Source organism: Hippichthys cyanospilos, chromosome 11, assembly GCF_059441005.1.
Source record: "Hippichthys cyanospilos isolate Australia breed blue-spotted pipefish chromosome 11, RoL_Hcya_1.0, whole genome shotgun sequence".
NCBI lineage: Eukaryota > Metazoa > Chordata > Actinopteri > Syngnathiformes > Syngnathidae > Hippichthys > Hippichthys cyanospilos.
The window spans coordinates 19548729-19569241 of NC_142379.1; the positions used below are offsets into that span (position 1 = coordinate 19548729).

Consider the following 20513-nt stretch of genomic DNA (forward strand, 5'->3'; position numbering starts at 1 on the left):
TACAGCATACAAACAACACCACTCTATAACAGAGGAATAGAATTCCAGTAGATTCAAACGATCTAAATTCTTCCAAGTGTTTTTTAACAGACTCCTCATCTCTCCCCAACATGGTGCTCGTCAGGAGTTGTTTACGGTATTTAGGACACGGCAGTCCTTTTCTGCCGAATCATAAAGATGTTCGTACTTCCATAAGCAATAGTTTGTTCACCATGTTTTACAGATATTCCGGTCGGTATGCATTGCAGAAAATGTGTTCCGTGCAGAGGGGCGTGGTTGCGGAAATGACATTATTTGATGCGCGGAGCTCGCGGACGCGTCACGCTTAAACTAAATTTACACTTGAAGACAGTATAAAAGTAATAAAGATGAAAGTTGAAAGACATTATGCAAGAAGTTGATGTAAGTAAGAAAATGAATGCTAATTGTAGGTTTGGCAATTTATTTATTTCCTGTACTTTCAATGTGGGCTATTTGGATGGTTTTGTTTTTAACTTCTGTCAGATTGTAGATTCCACAATATGCGTTTTATGTTTACGTCCGAGACATAGATTTGCTAGAGTGAAAAGTCCCCTGTTGTGAAAAATTTCCGGCTGCAAACATGATTTTGTTGTTGAGTTCTACTGTAAATGTGAATCTATTAATCTATTAGCACGTAAGCCTCACAGTTCAGGAATCCAAGTTCAAATCCACCTTGCCTTCCGGTATGGAGTTTGCATGTTCTCCCCGAGCCCGCGTGGGTTCTTTCTGGGAACTCCACCTTCCTCCAAAAACTCCACTCCAAAAACATGCATGGCATGTGCATTGGACACTCCTAATTATCCTTAGGTGTGATTGGGTGCGTGAATGGTTTTTGGTCTCTGTGTGCCCTGCAATTGGCTGGCAACCAGTTCAGGGTGTCCCCAGCATACTGTGCCAAGTCAGCTGGGATTTGCAACAGCAAGCCGTAACCCTTGTGAGGAGAAGCAGCTAGAGAAAATTGATGGTGAAGAAAAAAATGAATAAAATCTGCTAAACTTTTTTTTTTTTAAATCTAATTAATCATTAATTTGACTTGTTGTTGACATGGTTTGAAAAAGTTTAGAACTCCTGCACATACTACTGCACAAAAGTAATTACACTCACAGCGCAAACTCTGAGCCCCCCACCCAGCTCTACTATTTAAGGACTGATGTAATACAAAGGAATAAAGTACAAATATTTAGAAAATATTTAAAGTAAATTCTCACAAATACTTACTTTCCTCCCCAGTAAAGTTTAGTCGTGATTACTAAGCTGGATCTTCTGCAAAAGAGTAAAAGAAAATAACCTTGAAAAATGGTTGCTTCATTGAGTTTAAACTCAGTTGTAATTTACCTTCAGGATCAATATTGCATCTTTCAGTCTGTCTCTGTCTGTCTGTCTAATCTATTATTCTAATTTTCAAAACAAACATTTTGTTGTATACACAGACACACCTGAAGTTAAGTTGCTTCGGTTTTCTTCTAATCAATATTGCATTCACAAGTTGTTTGTGGTTGATGTATTTCTCTTTGACTCACTTGTATGGTGGCAAGATGTGCTGAGTTCATAAAAGTATTGTCATTACCTCCAGCACTTCTTCCTGATAATGGTTCCAAGAATCACTTCAGCCCTGCAAGGCAGGATAAAAATGACAAAGATAAACTTTTGATGCAATAAATGTGCTTTTATTGATTATTTTTTTCAGAACAAAAGACAAATATGAAGGACCCACTCAAACAAAATGAATACCTTTATGCTACTTTGAAAATAATCTCAGAATGCTAAGACAATTACATTTTTTGTTCTTAGCATGACATTTTCTAGAGGGAAATTTATGTCAGTTTGATGGCTCATAGATCTTATTAATTTTGTGAAAATTAAATTCTTGGCACCTTGTCTTGATTCTGAAATTTCATATGTAAAATATTGATGTGTTTCTGCTATGAATCAAAATGTCACTTCTAAAAAATAGTACTCTAAGAGCTCAACATTCACAGTTGTTTAGCTTCATTTAGAAAACAAATGTCGATAAACAGCTCTCTGTTTTACATGTTGGTCACACCTTTAGCTCATATACAGTAAATGCAGTTGTGACTATTTTTGGTGTGAATAATCAATGCAATAGAATAGTTTAGATTTCTGCAAAATAAAGAAATAAATAACTGTTATATATCAGAACCAGTTCTAAAGACACAGGAACAAAATCTGAAATATTGAGGACTTACTGTATCTCATAATCATCTCTTATTAATCAGGCTCAAATGTTCTTAGTCTAAATGAAAGGTAATTAATTCATAGTGTTATGAAATGAAAATTATTTTGATTATTAAAGAATCAATGAAAAAAAACATGTAGTACTAGTTACAGCAACTAAAGTTGGAACAATTTTAAGGAAAGGCAAAGATGTTAGAGCAGGGGTGGGCAATTCCGGCGCTCGAGGGCCGGTGTCCTGCATGTTTTCCAGTTTTCTCTCCTAACACACCTGATTTAAACCATTAGCTCATCAACAAGCTCTGCTGGAGCTTGAAAATAATCCAAATCATTTGAATCAGGTGCGTTTTGAGAGAGAAAACGGGAAAACATGCAGGACACTGCCACCCGAGGCCTGGAATTACCCACCCATGTGTTAGAGCAACACCCACCTGCCACCCGCATACACTTCAGCTGTGTCAAACAGGTTTACCCCACTCTCGTAGGCAATGGTCATCAGCTGTTCTGCAACCTGGCAGCATAAATTGAACGATGAGAAGTTAGACTAAAATCTCTATTTCACAAATAGGAAAAAAAGTAGCACTATTGGATGTCAGGGTTGTGTTTGTTTGTTCAATTTTTTGTCCATTTTTTGTACTTTTTTTTATCTTACTAAATGTACACAAATTGCATAGATGAAATCAATCATATAACTGAATAAGATCCATTCAAGACTTGTATAATTAGATGACAAATTGCATAGATGAAATCAATCATATAACTGAATAAGATCCATTCAAGACTATTGTGTAATTAGATGCAAACGAGGATGATCAATGTAAAACATTTGTGTATGCTAACGTTTACCAAAAGGAAATACATAGCACAAACAACAATGCTAACGAGCTACACACATACAAGGCAACGCTATGTAATATGCTGAAAATAAAAGCTAACATTAGCTAGCGTGTCACCTAGTCATAAATTGGACCAACAAATGACAAACATTGTGCATATAAGCATAAATGACAACATTCCAGCAAAGAAAACACAACTCACAGAACCCTCGTGGGCCAGATCTCACAATGTGAAGGAACAATATGTACGCACCGACAGCAATTGCTCCCCACCACAAAATGCACCATTAACAGCAAACAGAGGCGGTGCCAAAAAAACAAAACAAAAAAAAAACAATAAACAAAGACCAAGCCTAACAAGACACGAATCTGTAACTGTTAAAAGATAAACTAACTGCGTTCCAAAACCCAAATTATTTCTCAAATCCTCTGCAGTCAGGCCACGGACCCCACTTTGAGAACCTGACCAATGTGTCTAAATTCAGTTGATTTTACACCAAGGAGGAAAATGTCCTTTTCATATTCAAGAGTGTGTCAAAATACAGCCAGTTTACTATTAAGTAGTAATTGGTACAAAACAAACATGAAAGTTACCGTGTGACTCTATTGCCATATTGCATAGTTCTGCCGCAGGCCTTTACATGTAACCGGTTTATTTAAATCCGCATAGTCTACCCCTTGTTGTTGTTGTTTATTTCAAAAAGTCCCATCTATATAAAACCGCATAGTGCGGAGTTCAAATTCGTGTACAAGCATGCTAAATCGCTAAGCAGCAGTTATGTTGCAAATTCTGTCCAATCAGAAAGAACGTCCACCTCCAAGGTGTCCAATCAGAAAGAACTTCCGCCTCTGACGTCACCAGAATACGCATCTTTGGCGGGAAAAAGAGGAGCACGATGACGCAGATCTCCGTTTAAGCTAGTTCCACGCAATCTCCACTTTGGCCAAATGTTCTTTGTGTGTATTGTTGGGTCTGTGGTTTTATGTACTTCAGGTCGAATGAATCAGCCTTAAAATTCAATAGCTTCCCATTAAATATGTTCGCGATGAAAAATGAAAACAAGACAAGTCCATTAAAATGGGTACTAAAACTATGTAACAAGTGGTTATACGTAGCAGCCAAACTGCTCCCATGTGACAGTGAAGCTGCTCAATTTCAAAATCAATTTTTTTGACGGCAATGATGAAATGGTGAGTGATGTCATCTTGCAGCCTTCTCTCTTCAAAAGCCTCAACGACACCCAGTTAACAGGAGAGCAATCAAAAGGATTACTCTTGTTGCAAGAGAACAGTACAATTGCTTCAAAGGGAGGGAAACACAGCTCTTCATGCCCGATAAATAAAAATACATTTGAGTTTTAGAAATACACTAACATAACTTCTTCAGAGGAGAGGTTGAATCTGAATTGACTAACTTGTACTTTTGGTCCAACAAGACCATCTTTAACACTACTATATGATGCAATATACTCCAGACATTTTACTAGCGATGCACTGTAAAGTAAATTCACAATTGTCAATGGGCAAATAAATAAAAGGCAAAAACGAGGGTTCAGGGCTACAATTCTAAAAGCCTGGCAGTTCTCGTTCAGTCTGTGAACCACACAGAAATAATGAAAACTGAAGAGAATGAACACAAAAGGTGGGAAAAACAGCCCCCATAATTCCCCAAATATAAGATGTGCTTGTGTATAATTGATATAATTAATGTTGGGGTAAAATTATTGTATATTCTAAGTTACTGTGTATAAGACAAACCAACACTTCATAACAAAACAGAATAAAAAAAAACATATCTTGAGACCTTAACTTTTACATGATCCTCTCTGTTTTACTAATATTCCTGCGTGTGAACAAGGATGGACTCATACATTGGTTCAGTTTGCTTGCTTGTTTTATTGAAATTAATGTTGTAACAACCTTAGTTAACACAAGCTGCTGTTATCTGTAACAGGCACCGGATGCTAACAGCCACCTGGCATCCACCCTCCAGCTGGTCCCCATTACGTTAATTAATGTTAGTAAAAAAAAAAATAAATAAATAAAAATCTACTATAGAACACACCCATACTTTAAAATAAACGGTGCCTTATATTTGTAGGATTACAGTAATTGAACTACATGTAAAATTGAAGGATTGTTTAAAATTAATACATATACACCTGACTCGGTGTAAAAGCAGAGAACAACTAAGTTCTTTTGGCATCTTCATCTTTTGTTTTAGTGATTAGTACAAAACAATTCCCTGGTTCTTCAATGAGTTATTATGCATGTTCATGGCAAGAAATAAACCTTGACCACAAGATAGGAAGAACTTCTCTTTGGCTATCTTTCAGACCAGTAAGAAACAAATGCACTACTATATTAAGAAAAAAAAAGCCAGCTATCACAAAGACCTAATACTCAAGGGTGGGTGACTTGCTTTTTTTGCTGGTCTGACATGCATCAGAACTCCATCATCGTTACTTCATCATTTTTTCAAGTACGACGAAATTGTAATCATCAGTCCGTCAGTCCAGGTATATCCGGTGTAGTTTTGCCCAATCTTTTGCCCACCACTAGAGTGCGACATTTGACATTTCTTTTTTTATTTATGGTTCGTCATTCGTCAGTCGCTGGTCTACTTCTGTTTGCACTCATACTAATTATTTTTTTCCGTTTTCGTACTTACACTTAAAGGGACAGCGTGTAAGATTTTGACCATTTTTTTTGAAAAGGAATAAATGAAATGATTGTAAATTTTAAAAACTTGCAAATGAATGTATTCTTAATGATCACCAGTATGTTTTAAATATAATCATAGGTCTAAGTTATCATTAAATTAGATTATATGGAGGGTAGCACTTCTCTGGAGGCGGCCATGTTTGCTGCACCTACAGCACCTCCTCCATGGAAAACTGTCTAAATCTTACACACTATCCCTTTAAAGTTAACACCATGTCTGTGGTTCTACAGTTACACTCAAATTGAAACACAACACAATAATAAAAGTGTAACACAAAAACAAAGCCAGCTTAGGGGTTTCACCCTAGAATACAATACACCATCATTTTTATTATTCCACATCTGATGGAAAGACAGGAACTACAAATAAATTTCCTCTAAAGTCAGCTGTGTTATAGCTGTGAATTATGTGAATTGAACCAACCCAGTTTAACTCAACTGAAGATATTTCTCCACTACTTGAACAACTTCATTCTTTCTATTGTTTAGAATCAACAAATGTTTCCCTCTTTGTCAGACAGTGAGACACTTAAAATTTTTTAAATTCAAAAATAAAAACCCTAAAATCTTAAAATTTCTAAAAGGCTTTCCCTGCCGTATTTCGGCATTATCTTCCATCTTCTTCAAAATGTTTTAAATTCAAAAATAAAAACCCTAAAATCTTAAAATTTCTAAAAGGCTCTCCCTGACGTATTTCGGCATTATCTTCCATCTTCTTCAGTGTCAGAGTCTGTTATATTTCAGTAAGCTAAAGGAAGCGCGGCGGGCTGATGAACATATGAGGGACATTTGACGTAATGTCTATCATTCCTGTCATTTGACGGACTGTCCATCAGTGCCCACCTCTGCTTATACTGTTGTATTACCTTCAACCCACGCATCCTGTATTTATTTTTGTTCAGTCCGTAGAATATGCAACAGTAGGGGCAAGACAACTTCATATGACAATGAGACGACCCAGTTTTGTTGACATTGATGACATCAAGATGGAGCTGCGTAGAATCTTAAAAGATTCCTTCCTGGAGTGCATGGTGACATGGCAGAAATGCTGGGAAAATGCAGTAGACTCTCAGGGTAGTTCTTAAAAGGGGAAACATTTGTAATCTAGTTTGGATTTGAAATATATCCTCTATGACAACTCCTGAAACTTTTCTGACATAGCCCTTATACTGATTCAATCCTTACAAACTACTTTGGCTTTGTGAGTTTGTACACTAGTAGAAAGACTTTAACTTAAGGCTGTTGCTTTTTTCTTTCTCGGGTGGTGTGGAACCATTTGATTTGAAATACATGATATTGGTTACCTCAAAAAAAAATAAAACAAAGCTTTTCAAATCTCACAGATGCAACCCACACAACGCCGGCTTCATGGCTACATACCGCAACATACACACACTCCTCTCTTTGCATCACTATTAACAAGTCCAATTTCCAACTGATCATTGTTTTAACTTAGTCTGTAATTTCTGCTGCTGCTCATAAAGGAGTAAAGGAAAAACACATTCCATATTGAACAATGCAAACGCGCTAATAGCCAACATGGTCTTCAAGCTAGTTTGAAATGTTTCAACGCTGTTAAGATAAGCCATGTGTTACACAAAGCCTCTGGGTTCCAGATATCCGCATGATGGATTACAGAAGGGTTCAAGCCGGATCGTATACCAGCTGAGCAAGTGCTTTGATATAAACAGAGAAACAAATTATCTTAAATTAAAGGGCAGCAGTAAAGTCCACCTTGTTGAGCCAATGATCATCTATCACAATAAAAAAAGTATCTCATTGCCACCGGGGATTGTCTAACAAAGCTTGTGTGTATGTCCCGTCTTTAGTCTAATTAGAGATGAGGCAGTGTGTTGATCAGTTGATGTCAACAGAAAAGTTGAATCAAAGAAAAGTTGAATAAAAGGAGGTCGTGCTCCTGCCAAACGGGGCACTTAAATGATGCAATCTAGAGCAACCTCAGAATTTGCCCAGCAAAGGCCCGATTCTCAGATGGAAGTGAACGATTATCCTGACCAACTATCCTGTGGTGTGGGATGAAGCACTATGAAACGGTGAAAGTGAAGATGTCACCTGTAATATTCTCACAGGGGTGTCCAAACTCTGTCTGTCCATCTGTCCAGCATGTTTTCTAGATTTCTTTCAAAAGATTCAAATTATCAGGGTTATTATCTGACTGAGCTTGTTGATGAGCTGACTTTGTTTGGACACCCCTGATATAAAATGATTTAATTGAATGAAGGATTTAAATAGCTTTTCTGATCCAGTGTCCTGTTTTTTTGAGTAGTGGCAGAATGGGAGAGGGGGTTCATTTGGAAAGCAACCAATCAGAAAAATAAAAGAATATTAGCATTAATAGTTTGTCACCTTAGTTTGCATTATATCAATATACAAAATGTGTACTTATAATGGAATTGTTTTAATTATATCACACTATAGCTACTACATAGTATAATATTTTAAATTAATGTCAAAGTGATCCTAATCCAATAGCTGTATCAAACATCTTCTGAACGATAATGTTTAGTTTTCAATTACACTTTGACATTATTTAAGATTAATGATTATACATAGGGTTGTGATATGAACAGATTGATGTGATAAAATACAGTCATTTTACAGTCATGTTTTATCGAAGGGAAGAAGTGTTGAGATATTTCAGATGCTACAAAAAACAGTCATTGTTGTGCAGAAAACACACCTTCACATTTTTTGGTGTACCTTAAACAACATATTTTCAAACAGTGATTATGAAAGAACAAAATAAGGTATAATCTTCCTTTTTTTTTTTCGAGGTAAAGAATGGGATTCAATCTTTCATATTTTACCCCTAATGTATACAGTACATTGTCATACAATACAATCGTCTGTCGGCCTAGAAAAATGTGCCAAATTGATAAAAATCAGCTTGTACTCTATGGTGAGGGTGCCCAAGTCCGGTCCTAGAGAGCCCCTATCCAGTGTAAACCTCATAGGTGCACCTGATCAGGTGGCAACTTGTGTACCAGATGAGGATTTCATGCAAAAAAAAAAAAAAAAACAGGCTAGATAGGGGCTCTCGAGGGCCGTACTTGGGCATCAGGTGTACCAGATGAGGGTTACATGGAACACAGGCTAGATAGTGGCTCTCGAGGACCAGACGTGGGCACCCCTGCTTTAAGAGTTGCCTTTGAAAGAACGCTTGGCATTGAAACAGTTATTGTGTTTTTTTTTTTTTTAATCGTTTGCTTCATTTTTTACATCTCTAATTTAGTGCTTTCTATATGTTGATTAGATATGTTTTTATGCATCAAGCTTCTTGTGCTCAAGGTGTTTGGGGTTGGAAAACAAAGGCCAATTGCACCCCTAAGTGGACAATTATTAGCAGGCATTGTGTATGGCATAACCTGGCAGGGCAGAAAGAAAACATGAAAATAGATTGGGTGAGAGAGCAGAAGGAAGACGTGAAAATGGATGCGCATGTAAGTGATGACAGTTCGATCAATTGTAAATGTATGTATGGTAAATTTTAAAAAATGCAACAATGGCCCCCTTGATACAGTTGGAGTGATATGCATTATTTTTCAGGAGTTTTCTTACTACAGAAGCAGATCAAGTTTAGGATACCACATAAATGGAAAGCAGCTAGCAATAGCAACGAAGACACTAATTGAACAAGACTTTGCAAAGCTCTTCGCCAAACTAAACTGGCAAATGTGACACATTTTCACATGATGAGCAATGTTTTATTTTAATATTATTTTCTAATTATTTAATGATTGACTAAAGAAAAATGCACTATTCCTCCTGATTGTCAAAATCAAAGATTGCAGCCAGTACTTGGGACTAATGTCAAATACAGCAGAAGGTAAATGGTTACAACTTGCATTTGTTAAAGAAAATAAATGACTAAGGCATTTTTATTGTTTCAAATCATGCTTTTAATCTGCCACAATAACACAATTTGTCTAATTTTTTAAATGGCTGAGGGTTCTCAGAAATGTTTAGTTGAGATTAAAAATAGATTGATAACATCAAATAATTACAAAACTTAATTTAAAATACTTTGATTCATTGCACTTACAGTTAAGAGTTCTGCTGCACTGCAAATGTGTTTCCAATGCTTTATTACTATATCATCATGAGAAAGCAAAGTTCATCAAAACTGAATTTTCTGTTTCAAAAAAGCTGAAATGAAAAACACAGAGAAAAATGATCATACCTCATCTGTTATCTGGCCTCCGAACGTCACCCATGTACCTGGAGAGAAAACAGTGACAATTTTAGACCTTAAATCATATTTTGTAAAAATGCTTTTGTTCATGAGCTGTGAAATTGGGAGTAAACAAACGAGGCTGTCATGTTCCTAAGAGAAACAGTTCATCCTTTGATGAAAGATTACTCCGCGTGACTGTTAGCGCTTTGGTGATGCATATGTATGTGACAAAACGTCTGGTACCTTGCACTTTGCATAATGAGCTTTCATGTCAGAATACTTGCTGCTGATTAGCAGGTAAACTATGCTGTGACGGCATGCAAAAGGTTACGCCACCACAAGCAAAGAGAATAATTCCTCAGCAAATTCCCTCACAAAATTATTAATATACCTTTGTTGTGAGCGAAAACACTTCCCATTAAAAATTATCTGTGTAATCTAGGAATTTACAGAGGCACAAAACAGCTTGTAACAAGAACAACTAAAGTATTTGTGTCCTCTTCACACCTGAGCATGGTTGCAAGACTTCATAGTACCTTAGGGCAGTAGTTCTCAAAGTGGGGTCCACCGGTCTGCAGCCTGACTGCAGGGAGTCCGGGAAATAATTTGGGTGTTTTGTAACTGATTTAGTTTATCTTTTAACAGTTACAGATTTGTGTCTTGTTTGACTGAGTCTTTGTGTTTTGGCGCCGCCTCTGGCCACTGTTGATAGTGCACTTTGTGGTGGGGAAAGACAGGCATCAGTTGGGAGTAGGTGCTGTTGGTGCGCAGGAGTTGTTCCTTCTCTTTGTGATGTCTGGCCCACAAGTGTCTGTGAGTCGGGTTGCCCCAAATTAGTCGGTCGTTGGTCCAACTTGTGACTGTAGATAACATGCTAGCTAATGTTAGTTTTTAGCTTTAGCTTGTTCTATAGTGTTGCCTTGCATGTGTTTCGCTTATTAGCATTTTCATTTGTGCTAGGTAAATGGTAAATGGACTTTCACTTATATGGCGATTTTCTACCTTAGGTACTCAAAGGGCTTTACACTAACTCGTCATTTACCAACTGATGACGCAGCATCAGGAGCAACTGGGGGTTCAGTGTCTGGCTCAAGGACACTTAGTCATGGTCTTGAAGGTCGGGGGATGGAACCCACGGCCTTTTGGCTGGGAGACGACCACTCTACCACCGAGCCATTTTTCCTTTTGGTAAATATTAGCATTTGTCAATGTTTTGCATAGCTAATTATACTAGTTTGCATCTAATCAACATTTTGGATTGAAAGGAATATCATATGAAGTTCAGTTATATGATTGACTCAATCTACGCAATTTGTGTACATTTAGTAAGATGTATAAGTTTTGCACATGGGACTTATCTGTATTATGTTTGGTGTCTATTCTTTAATTTACAGTTTCACAATATAAATGAGTGATGGATGTATTACTGACACAACTAAATTAAAAAAGAGTTATACTCATTTAATAATAATAATACTTACACAGCGCCTTTCATGCAACCCAAGGCGCTTTACAAAGCGCTGTAAGACCAGTGGTGCCACACTACGTTGCGTAGCCACAGCCGCCCTGGGGCAGACTGACAGAGGCGAGGCTGCCACACCACACCACAAGGCCTCTCCGACCAACCACTGGAGGCAAGGTGGGTGAAGTGTCCTGCCCAAGGACACAACAGCACGTGACTCTGGCAGAGCGGGGAACAGCCGTCCCTTGAGTTACTGGACGACCCCCTCTACTGCCTGAGCCACGGCCCCTAAGAACAGTCGAAAGGCCAAAAATATATATATTTGTGTTCATTTCATTTTATTTCATATTAAATTGTGAAAATGAACATGAATTTTCAATAAAGCAATCAGTTCAGCTAGTTTAATACCCATTTTTTAAATTAATCATTTTCAAATTTGGTGTTTTGGGATCTGTAATTGCTTGCTAATGAGGCAATGAGGCCAGCAAAGTCAAGCGGCATTTTATCTTGAAAAAATAATTGACAGCAACATTTTGGGGGAAAATTGACCTGGTTTGTTATTTGGCATGCAATTTGCAATTTTGTTTTCTAAATGTCAGTATAGCTGAAAAGTAACAAATATTCTGGTCAAATAGAATATGTTGCTGAATGAAAAGGGCATTTATGTTCATGTGATGAAATGATTTGTTTTATTCCCGCAACAGTACAGAAGAAGGGGTTCCTGACTACAAAAAGGTAGAGTACTCCTGACTTAGGAGATTGTAAGGAAATATAATGGCCAGAAAATCTTGGAGAGGTGACCTGCCACTATTCAATTCCATCCGGCTCACCTGACATGGTCAAACGTTCCAGAAAATCTCTTACAGGAATCTCACCATGTAGTAGGAGTGTTTCTTTTACACTCCCACACATAATTCTTACATGTCCACTGTTAATGTCTGTTGCTCCGCTGCCATTGGGGATGACAAGGTGTAATAAAGAGGTTGTTAGCCACATGCTCAACTTTACGACAACAGAAGCCATTAGTCCATGCATCAGTTCTAACAGCTCCTAAGAGAGTGGATTTGGTGTAAGTTACAGATGATGCCCTTGAATGCGTTGTGGTAATATAAAGCAAATGAGCCAGTGTCCAGCTGCTTACGATGTGCAGTGGTGCATAACATTAACATCCCTATTATTACTGCCGTTGGGGGTTGATTTGAGAAATCGGTGAAATCAGTAACCATGGAAACTTTGCAAAGTCTCCTCAGAGTCATTATGTGATTATACACAGTACAGTACAGTATACACAAGTTTTTTTTGTTCAAGCATTGCATGAATATTTCTTATGTACATTTTTCACATGCCTGTGAAATGTTTGTTCTGATTGTCTCTCTGCAGGCGTGTGTGTGTGTGTGTGTGTGTGTGTGTGTGTGTGTGTGGGGGGGGGGGGGTGTGCGCGAGTATGTGTGTTTGTAATGTGTGCGCGCGTGTGTGTTCTTGTCAACCCTTTAAGCTGTTTCCAGTGCAGCAGAATTGTAATCGTTACTGCGGATGTCCAGTTGTCGCTTTGTGTCTGAGTGGGAGGCTCAGTATGGGATGAAAACCCTGCCGAGCTTGAGTGTCAAGGCCACTGCACATATGGGATCAACAGAGTTTTCGCCCTTTGATGGAAATTGAATCCCTGTGAATGTCAAACATTGCTTTTTCTGTGGCAACCGCGAGCAGAAAGTGCTGGTGGATGTGCATTAGGTTGCTATGCAACATTTGTAAATCTGATAACTTTTTGAAGCTTGCTCCTGAAACTAGGAGTAATTTCAAGTAAACAGGCAGACCTGAAACTGACACCCGGTTCTAGCGAGCTGTCTTCACAACTCAGGAAGGGAAAGTGGTTCTGCCCTGTATTACAGTGTGGCATCAACCCTCTGATCTCAATGCGCTATCAGGGTTAAAACTGACATATAACTGACATTAAAACTGTTATATAGCAGAACATGCCGTCGAATACAAACCATTCTGTGAGAAAACTAACTTTTGAGTGGTTCCGATGTTGAGAGAGAAAAGCAATCTCTGTGGAAATCATGTTACAAGAATCATTTTATTTGTGGCTTATATTAGGATGACCTTTGGAGCATTTGATTGTTGAGGCTCTATTAACTATAGTTTAGATCAGGGGTGTCAAACTCAATTGCACAAGGGGCCAAAATTTGAAAAACACTTAAAGTCGCGGGCCGAACACGATAAACATTTATTGAACACCCTAAATGTATTTGGGACATGAATATGAATAAAAACATCCAGGAATATTATTCTGCAACAAACTTAAATAATAATAATATAATAATAATAAACCTTAAATAACATATATGTAATATTTTGTTCATAAAAATATCTTGTTAAATTATAAAACTTAGAACTTAACTTAAACAACTTAACAATATAATAACATTAACTTAAACAATTTAACAATAAAATAACATTCAAATCTCTTTGCTCCTATGTCAATGTATATAAAAAAAATAAACTTAAATATCACAAAAGATTTTGCTCTCCTTAAAAAAATATCTCCTATCTAAAATATACATTAGAAATACGAACATGCAACATAACCTGGAAATATACATAAACTGTGTGCTTTTCAGCAATAATATAAATGATTCAGTTTACATTGCTCTTATGACTTTCTTCTGATCATATGCTCTGATCGCAGCCGGACACCTGGCATCTTTTTTTGGCAACAAGTTGGTTTATGTTTGGTGTGAAGTCCTGTGTTGTGGAGATTCTCAGGATGGACTGCAGGTGTTCATCAGTGAGACGACTTCTGTGTGCTGTTTTGTTAATCTTCATCACTGAGAAGAGCTTCTCACACAGATATGTACTCCCAAACATGCACAAGATTCGGGCCGCATGAAGTCGGAGCTGGGGCATTGTTGTGGGGATTAATTGAATAAACTGTGCGGGCCCTGCAGTGTCGTACTTTGCCTTCAGTGTCTCATTACATTGTAGCTCAATCAGTTCCATCTGAATCTGCGCAGGTGCAGTTTCAACATCGACAGCAAATGGGTTGCGAAGCAAGTCGAAACTCCTTTTTTGTGCTTCAAAGTCACTAAAGCGCCGTGCGAACTCAGCGCGTAGTGTCCTCAGTTTGTCGGCAAAGTGCGTTTTGGGGAACACAGTAGTGCTAACTTGGTTCAACATTACTTGGCAACAGGGAAAGTGAGACAAGTTACACTGTTGCACTTGTGTCTCCCATAAAAGCAGCTTCACTTGAAATGCCTTCACTGCGTCATACATGTCAGTAATCATGCGGTCACGTCCCTGGAGCTGCAGATTTAAGGCGTTAAGATGAGCTGTTATATCAGCCAGAAACGCCAACTCGTTCTTCCATTTTTCATCCCTCAAAACGGTGGAGTCTTTTCCTTTACTGTCCATGAACTGACAGATTTCGTTGCTGAGCTCAAAAACTCTGTTGAGAACTTTACCCCGACTTAGCCAGCGCACCTCTGTATGATAAGGAATGTCAGCAAACTCTGAATCTATCTCCTGCATAAAGGACCGAAACTGTCGGTGATTTAACCCTTTAGCTCGGATAAAGTTTACGGTTTGCGTTACAGTGCTCATTACATGATCCATCTTTAGGACTTTGCCACATAGTGCTTCCTGGTGTATGATACAGTGATATGCTGTTAACTCACCAGTGCAGTTCTCCTGCTGCATCTTCACTCGCATCCTTCCCACTAGTCCACTTTTTTCACTGCACATAGCCGGTGCTCCATCAGTTGTAAGTCCAATAAGTTTGTCCCAGGGCAGTTTCATGTTGGTTACACTTTGACATACTTTTTCAAAAATGTCTTTTCCAGTCGTTGTCCCGTGCATTGATATAATGTCCATTACTTCCTCTGTTACGCACAAATTGGAGTTCACTCCACGGATGAAGATGGCCAATTGTGCAGTATCAGTCATGTCAGTACTTTCATCCACAGCAAGAGAGTAGGCAATAAAGTTTTTGCTTCTTTCACTCAACTGTGCTCTTAAATCAGTGGCCATCTCACAAATACGATCTGTAACAGTATTTCTACTCAGGCTTATATTTACCAGCATCTGCTTTTTGTCTGGACATAAGACTTCAAACACCTTCATCATGCAGCTCTTCAGAAATTCTCCCTCTGAAAACGGCCGGCCCGATTTGGCGATCTCCTCTGCCACGATAAAACTTGCTTTCACAGCAGCTTCACTTTGTGACTTTGCACGGGTAAAAAACGTCTGCTGGAATGTCAGATTCTTCTTTAACTCTTCTGCTTTCTGTCGCTTCTGCTCTACATCCAGGTCTCTCAGGTTATCTTTATGTTTTGTCTCGAAGTGCCGTCTTAAATTAAATTCTTTGATTACAGCAACATTTGCTCCACAAATGAGACACACGGGTTTACCGGCAATGTCAGTAAACATATACTCAGCCTCCCATCGGTTATTAAAGGCTCTGTTTTCGGAATCAACTTTTCTTTTCGGCATCGTGAGGGGTATCTTCGGCTAACGTCTATCTTTGTAATATCTTGTAATACTTTGACCCAGGGAGGTGCGCGGCAAGGCAGCTGAAGCGTTGCATTGTGGGATCTGTAGTTCAGTGCAGTATCGCGTTATTAGCGCGTCATATAGACGGGCCATTAATAACGATAATGTAAAATGATCTCGCGGGCCGGATATGATTATTTAGCGGGCCGGATCTGGCCCGCGGGCCGTGAGTTTGACACATGTGGTTTAGATAGATAGATAGATAGATAGATAGATAGATAGATACTTTATTCATCCCCGTAGGGAAATTCACATTTCCAGCAGTATCCTCAAGTCGAGATATAAAATATGAGAAATAAAATACACAAGATACACATAAGTCCAGTACAGAAGTATACTTAAGGTGCTTGTTAACAGTGTAAACAGAATAGTGTGAATCGTTGGAGTCTAGTGCAAGTATAATTAAGGTGCTTGTATAAAGTGAATAGTGCAGTGCAGAGTATGAGGTTTAGAGAGTTTTACACTGTGTTGTCTTTATGTTGAAAACATGACACACAAATGCCCACAAATGTTCAATTCACGCATGCAGTACATACAAAAACATCCAAAAGGCATGTACTCAAGGGCGAGATGTCAGAGTGAGGTGCAGTTTAACTGAGTTGCTCCCCTGAGCAGTTTGGGGGCATTTAGTGCCTTGTACAAGGGTACCCTGACAGCACCCTGTAAACAGCCAGGCTATCCTTCTCGTGACAAGTATCAATTTCTATTTTTATGATTAAGTACACACAAGCACACACACACACACATATCCGGATTGATCTTGGCTACATCTCTCCAGTTTTTCCCCTTAGCCCCTCTCGTGTCGTAGGCATCATGTGTACTTTAGGCACCACGTGTGGCAGACAGCTGGCATTCAGCTGACCTTTTCTGTACTGCACAGCTCCATCAAATTGAAGCAGACCACGTCGAGTAATGTGAAGCACACAAGTCATCAGTAAGACAACTATTATTGACGTCATGGCCGAGGGATTTGCTTTTTCTTGGGCTTTTTGGCACACTTTAGAAAGACATCTCTAGATCGGTGGTTCTCAAAGTGGGGTCCCAAATAATTTGGCCAACATATATATATATATATATATATATATATATATGTATATATATATATATATATATATATATATATATATATATATATATATATATATATATATATATATGCAGTAAAATGCACTATAAATACGGTTTTGTAACCACTCACGAGCTTTACCATTCCGCCATTTTGAGTGAGGCCGACCAATAGCAGACCAGCATCTTTGTGAGGTGACGCCGACCAATAGCAGACCAGCATTTTAGTGACGGGTTGCAGGGACGGCAACAGAAAATAAGTGTAATTATCTAAATACGCCTGCAGATGGAGACAAAACAATACAAATGCAGCCAACCCCCTAGGGTTATGACAGTTGTTTTTGTCGCAAAGCGGGGTAAATGCCTTAAAGAGGGGACGAAAAAACTTTTCCACATTGCACTGTAGAAAGTACATTCCTCTGTATACTTTTGTTTTCATGTTAGTTCATGCTAGTTGCGTTTGAAATAACTACAGTTTCTTACTCAGGTTATATTTTTGAACGACTTAATCGACAGTCAAGCATGTTGTCACTCGGACTGAGACGAGAAGAAAGTGAAATTACTTACCAAGTCCTAGGCAAGACACTCGTAGTCCTGACTTTCCAAGGTTCCTTCAGAAACAAAAGAAAACTACTTAACCTAAGGGTCAAGGCATATGCACTAGCACTCATCGTTTGCATGAACATCATATCACAATTTAAGAAATGTAATTTCATGCCTGTTGATCCAGCGATCAAAGATTTCCATTCAACTCACATTAGACAACCTCGCAACTGGATATGCAGATGTTTACTTGAAAACACAGTAATGGTATCTCTCCAAATTTTGCACGCCTGTCAAAATCACTCAGGTAATTAATTGCTGACGTGATTTCAATGTCATTCGTTTGACATCCAAATGAAACCGTGCCAAGTTAATTTTTGATGATGCATTAGACGCAAGATGGTTCTTCAGCTATGTAGACACATCAGCTACAAAACAAAACAGTGTTCGTGGGTTGGATCACATCTTGTCCTGACATGGGTACATGGGTATTTACACAGTACGACAAAAAGCGTTACTGAAATGTGAAGTGTGAGAAAAGGAATACAGAGGAAGAAAGAGCTGGTGCCAACAGGAGAACACCACCAGGTATAACAAACACAAAGTAAAGTCAGAACTAGTCATCAACTCGGAAAGATGCAATATAGCACGAAGCAAAAGGGCAGAGAACAGATCAGGTTTCAAAGGAGTAATAATACTTGTGAATAAAATATTCTCCCTGGTTATCCGTATGACATCACTGCTTTCCGGCGAGCTTCCAGTGCTATATATTTAAAAGGATTGAAAAAAAAAACCTCTTCTCCAATCAGAGTTCAGCTAGCTTGTGTAGTCTGAAATCTGCCAGTCTTCAGAATGAAAAGAAAAGGCCCTGCCCGCTGAAAGTGACAAAGTTCATTCAGTTTACAGCTCTCTGACCGAGTATCTCGCGAGGCTGTGATCTCAGGGAAGGTCACTAGCCCTACATAGAAATGAATATGTATTCACGTACACGTCCTGTGATTGGTTAAGCTCTCCCAGGAGTCTGACAGTATAATTTCTCAACAAAATGCAGTGAATTTAAACTGCATATAATTTGTTGTTTTTATGTTTGTTTGTTTTTTGTAAGCCCCGATGGCAGAAGGAGGAGAAGATGTGAATTTGGTTGCAGATATGTTTGACAAACAACGGACCGTTTGAGAAAAACTGAAATTGTGAGCAGATGTTGGCCGACTCCCGTTAGCTACTCAGTCCCAGCAGGGAAAAGGTTGTTTCCCACATTTTGTACAAGGAACTATAAACGGTACTCCTGGCTTAAAGCCTGTTGAACGCTCATTCACAACACTGAAGCATCTTAAAAGATATGCCAACCGGAACGATGTGGCCTTCAGTAATAGCCTCCATTCCCATAGCGAAAGACTTACTGATGAGCGTAACCCCTGAGTGAAATTTTGACCCAACTCTGGCTTTTTGATGTTTTTGATGTTTGTGATGTCAAAGGTAAAGCTAGGAGGCCAAAACATTACATAGGTTGTCAAAACATGACAACTTTCAATATGCCATGCTGCCGTCCATTCTATTGTAAATGCTTGCCAACGGGAGGTTGAGAGGTATAAAATAAATGTAAATTTAGCCCATGTCGAGTTCATTTACTGCCATTCAAAATTGGAAATGTTGTCAATTTCTGCCATATTGAAAACCCAACGTTTTATCATGTGTTTCCTCCTGTTTTTGGATTAATCCTTATATTGGGAACTCATGAACGGGGCGCAATAGTTTTGTTTTGACACTGTAAAACCACCGGGTGCAGCTAGCGGCCAACTTATGGCATTTGCATGCCTTTAAATGACTTAAATGATTGCCTTAGCCTGGATTCCCACAATACAAAAGTCGTATTTCAATTTCATACATATATAAATTTACAAATACTATATATATATATATATATATATATATATATATATATATATATATATATATATATATATATATATATATATATATATATATATATATATATATATATATATATATATATATCCTTGTAATGTTAATTCGCTAATGCATTTAAAACCCCAGGTAAAAACATCAAAATGTTTTATGCATATTAAAAAATTGTATCAAAATAGCAAGTGCTACATATATATAATATACATTTATACAATTAAACGACAGGTAAAAACATCAAAATGTTCTATGCATATTAAAAAATTGTATCAATATAGCAAGTGCTACATATATAAATATATATATATATATATATATATATATATATATATATATATATATATATATATATATATATATATATATATATATAATATTCATGTATACAATTAAACAACATTATAAATAAAAAAGAAAATATAGAAAAGATGCATTTACCTTTATGATTTGAACTGAGACCTTTGAACTATGAGGTGATGTGCTATTCACTATATACATATACACACACATAGGACTGATTCCACTGAAGATTTTGAGGGTAAATATATATTTATATTTGACGATGGTATGAGCCTTTCAAAGTCAGCCCAAGTTGGGTGATAATAGGGCCAGGCTAGTGAAAAATCCCGAACACCCAGGGGCTAAACTCAGATAAATTGCTCAACAGAGCCATTGAAGTCTTATTGAGGAAAGAAAGAAGCATGGATTTTATTTTCAAATTTGCAAACAATTTATTTTTGTATTTAATATCTTTACTGATGACGTAAAAAATACTGCTATCAAGCAACTAGTGTTGCAACTAGTGTTGCTTGATTAGCCAATATTAATGGTGATGGAACGTTTGGGTGTGGATTCTCAAACACTGGTGTCATATTGATATTGTTATTATGAGGCATAATAGGAAGGGATAAATATGAAATTACTAAAGGCCCAGGTGTCAAACATACAACTCACACTTACATCATGACAATCCATGACACACATCTGTTGTAGCTTTGAACAA

General features: G+C 37.8%; 1 protein-coding gene, 1 long non-coding RNA gene and 1 pseudogene across 4 annotated transcripts in view; 1 reads left to right on the plus strand and 2 right to left on the minus strand.

Annotated features, from left to right (window-relative positions):
• The window catches only part of kcnab1a (potassium voltage-gated channel subfamily A regulatory beta subunit 1a), an 81966-nt gene that overhangs the window by 11319 nt on the left and 50134 nt on the right, over positions 1-20513 (minus strand). For both annotated transcript variants that reach the window (XM_088427064.1, XM_088427065.1), the window contains exons 2-6: positions 17612-17655; positions 9976-10013; positions 2646-2725; positions 1589-1633; positions 1240-1284 (exon numbers count right to left, since the gene is read on the minus strand). In XM_088427064.1, the coding sequence (XP_088283190.1) occupies positions 1240-1284; positions 1589-1633; positions 2646-2725; positions 9976-10013; positions 17612-17655 (252 nt within the window). The remainder of the gene's footprint in view (positions 1-1239; positions 1285-1588; positions 1634-2645; positions 2726-9975; positions 10014-17611; positions 17656-20513) is intronic.
• On the plus strand, positions 10697-11732 carry LOC148416270 (uncharacterized). Of its 2 annotated transcripts, none has more exons than XR_015867169.1 (3): positions 10697-10782; positions 10977-11157; positions 11455-11732. It is a non-coding gene; the product is annotated as an uncharacterized LOC148416270 (long non-coding RNA). The 2 variants fall into 2 exon arrangements; XR_015867168.1 differs by having other exon boundaries at positions 11475-11732.
• Positions 14080-16095, minus strand: LOC148416271 (general transcription factor II-I repeat domain-containing protein 2 pseudogene; annotated as a pseudogene).